Source organism: Hevea brasiliensis, chromosome 8 (genome assembly GCF_030052815.1).
Source record: "Hevea brasiliensis isolate MT/VB/25A 57/8 chromosome 8, ASM3005281v1, whole genome shotgun sequence".
NCBI lineage: Eukaryota > Viridiplantae > Streptophyta > Magnoliopsida > Malpighiales > Euphorbiaceae > Hevea > Hevea brasiliensis.
Window position 1 is genome coordinate 97,563,312 of NC_079500.1, and position 2,869 is coordinate 97,566,180.

Here is a 2,869-nt window from a genome sequence, read left to right on the forward strand (position 1 = left end):
GGAGTCATGATGCCCAGAAGATCTTTTCTGTCATCAGTGTTTGTGTTAAGTTTGATTTTTAAAAAGAAACAGAGGCCTTTTTTATGTTTCTACAAGACTGCAACAGCACCTTCGAATACTCATGAACTTCTATTCTTCAAGTGAGTATACTCAATTTAAGGCATCTAGAAGCTAAATAAACACTTATCATGACAGTAATGAATCCAGATACACAGAATAACCAAATGCAAATTCTTAGTTGGACGAAGTGCAATCTTTATTAGAGGAGAAATGATTGATCTTTGAACTCAACTCCACAAGCATACAAACAAGGCCTATTCTTTATTAATATAGAGAAAATGGCATAAGCATTATCATATCATCAGCAATGTCACATTTTATTTGGCATCATATCATATATTTACGTTTTTTTTTCCACAAAAGGCTTCAAAATCTGAAAGGAGCACATCAGAGCTTCATCTATGCACATCACAGCACCAGCATTATCATATTCACCACGATGGCAGGGAGCTGAAAAAATAGTGACAAGCTGTTTATCTGCAAAGAATTCATACCCATCCTCCACAACCTAAAACCCCCATACAACCCCCAAGAGAAAAAAAAAAAGTGAGATAGAATCATGTCAGTGTCCAGAAAGAGAAGAATCATAAACAAACGTATGAAAGGAGGTGAGCTGGTAAATAACCTGATTTGCACGACAGACAAGATCTAAATCATGCTTTGTCAAGAATTCTGACACCTTATCAGGACCAAAAGTATATGAAACTCCTACGTCATTCATTCCCCAACCCGGAATATCTCTACAAGGATCTGACCAGAGCAAATCGCATAGTAAACCAGTGTCTGGAACATCAGTTGGTCTATGTAAATTTCTAATTTGATCCAAATTTGTCAAATCAGGGGAAAGACCGCCATGCATGCACAATATTTTCTCATCTATTAGTGCCGCAACAGGAAGGCAATTGAAGCAGTCAGTAAAGATTTTCCAAAGCCTCACATTATAACGCCGTTTACATTCATCATAAAATCCATATTTCCGATTGATAGAGGCACATTCATGGTTTCCTCTCAGAAGAAAGAAGTTCTCTGGATATTTGATCTTATAAGCAAGCAAAAGGCATATTGTTTCCAAACTTTGCTTCCCATAATCAACATAGTTCCCTAAAAATAAGTAATTGGCACAAGGGGGGAAACCTGCATACTCAAAAAGCCTTAATAAATCCCCATATTGGCCATGAATGTCCCCTGAAAAAAAAAAAAAAAAAGACACACTTCAATACGGGTGTTTTTGAGAAATAGGGGCATGAGGAAGCTAGAGCAGAAATAGTCTACAGGGACAAAAGAATGCAAAGAGAAAATATGTGCACGATAGAACCCGTAGATGTTTATATGGCCTACCGCAAATCTTGACGGGAGCTTCGAGCTCAAGCAAATTAGGCTGTCGAAGAAAGATATCCCTAGAAGCTCGACACAGCTTTCTTATCTGAGTCTCCGAGAGCTCCACCAGCTTGCCTGGCCTAGCTGATCGGACCTCCGTTAGCCTGATGATTATATCATCCAGCTCCGCAGGGTCCAAGTCCGCCTGCCTTTGTGTGGCCATTGGATTTCCTATATTTCATTTTAACAACAAAAACCAAGAAATCAATCAATTATGATGGTTAAAAAAAGTTACAATTTTTCTTTTTCATTTCTCTTGTTTTCTTTTTCCTTTTTGTCATAGTGGCTTATAAGAGAATATTTTCTCACGAAAAAAGAAAAACAGAAAAAAATGAGCAGGAAAAGTTGAAAATGCTTCATCAGTTATTTTGAACAAAATTACTCCTATGGCTATCTCTATCTATGTTCTCACAAGAACCCATCATTGTTTTCCAGATCCATAAATCAAAGTCAAAGGACCAGAAATCTTGTAGAAAAGAACAGGAGGAACATAAAAACACCACCACAGTACAGAGGGAGAGAGAAGGAGAGTGAGCTAGGAGAATAGAGCTGACCAGGAGGCGGCGCGTGTAGCTGATGAGACAATGGGAAACATGAAGACGGTTTGGGTCTAATCTGAGGACTGAAAGATGTCTTCTGCTCATCATCATTAACATCAATTGAAAAATCGTAGCATGACGAAGAAACTTCTCTAGTGATAGGTATCGGCGACATGGTAGCTTGCCGGAGTTGATGATTTGATGATTCAGTTAAGCAGTTTGACGATTGTTATAGAGTAACAATTTTGACGGAGCCGTCTGAAATTTGGAATGAAATTTCTGAAATTCAATTACAAGTCGTCTCCCCTGAAATTATTTATTAGTTAAATATAAAATATTAAACGCGTAATGCTGAGAACCAATTCTTTAATCTCAAGAATTGTGGCTACAGGAGACTTTTGCTTTGGGAGCAAAGAATTTTGAGGGACGAAGTTTGCCGGTCACGGTTGGACCCTCTTTCTATTAGGTGCTCAATTCCTTAATTATAAATTATGGACTATAAAATAAGATGGAATCTCTTATGAGGGACACAAGTGCTTTGGATAAAAGACTTTAATATATATATATATATTCCTTGCTGGGTTTTCCATGAAGAGTATCTAAATTTGTACAAGTGGATGTCTACCCTGTATATTGACAATCCAGGCAGTATCATCTAAGGATAGATTGAGGGAAGGAGTCGTCAATCTGACCATACACCAATATCAACCCCCTTAAATTAGTGAATGAAATACCGAAGGAAATCATTTATGAAATAACAACACTCTTGACTTTCAGTATTTTAGGAACTGTTAGGGTTAAGTAGTCGAAATAATTATAATTTCGACCCGTATAAAGAGATACACCTATAAAACAAGATAACAGGTCCTATGATCCCATGATGTCTAAAATTT

The 2,869-nt window shown here is 37.3% G+C and overlaps 1 protein-coding gene across 1 annotated transcript; it reads right to left on the bottom strand.

Annotated features, from left to right (window-relative positions):
- Positions 1-302: 302 nt before the first annotated feature.
- Positions 303-2,369, bottom strand: LOC110648948 (serine/threonine-protein phosphatase PP1 isozyme 3). The gene is made up of 4 exons (XM_021803322.2): positions 1,992-2,369; positions 1,399-1,608; positions 686-1,245; positions 303-568 (listed from the first exon to the last, which is right to left on the bottom strand). The coding sequence occupies exons 1-4, from the start codon at positions 2,149-2,151 to the stop codon at positions 401-403; spliced, it is 1,098 nt and encodes a 365-aa protein (XP_021659014.2). The 5' UTR covers positions 2,152-2,369; the 3' UTR covers positions 303-400.
- Between the last annotated feature and the right edge of the window lie 500 nt (positions 2,370-2,869).

What these genes read in the sequence shown, in the direction of transcription:
- LOC110648948 (XM_021803322.2), bottom strand. Translation starts at nt 2,151, where the DNA reads ATGTCGCCGATACCTATCACTAGAGAAGTTTCTTCGTCATGCTACGAT. An exon ending in GCTACACGCGCCGCCTCCTG is followed by an intron (nt 1,609 to 1,991) that starts GTCAGCTCTATT and finishes AATGAAATATAG; the next exon opens with GAAATCCAATGGCCACACAA. An exon ending in TTGTCTGTCGTGCAAATCAG is followed by an intron (nt 569 to 685) that starts GTTATTTACCAG and finishes TGGGGGTTTTAG; the next exon opens with GTTGTGGAGGATGGGTATGA.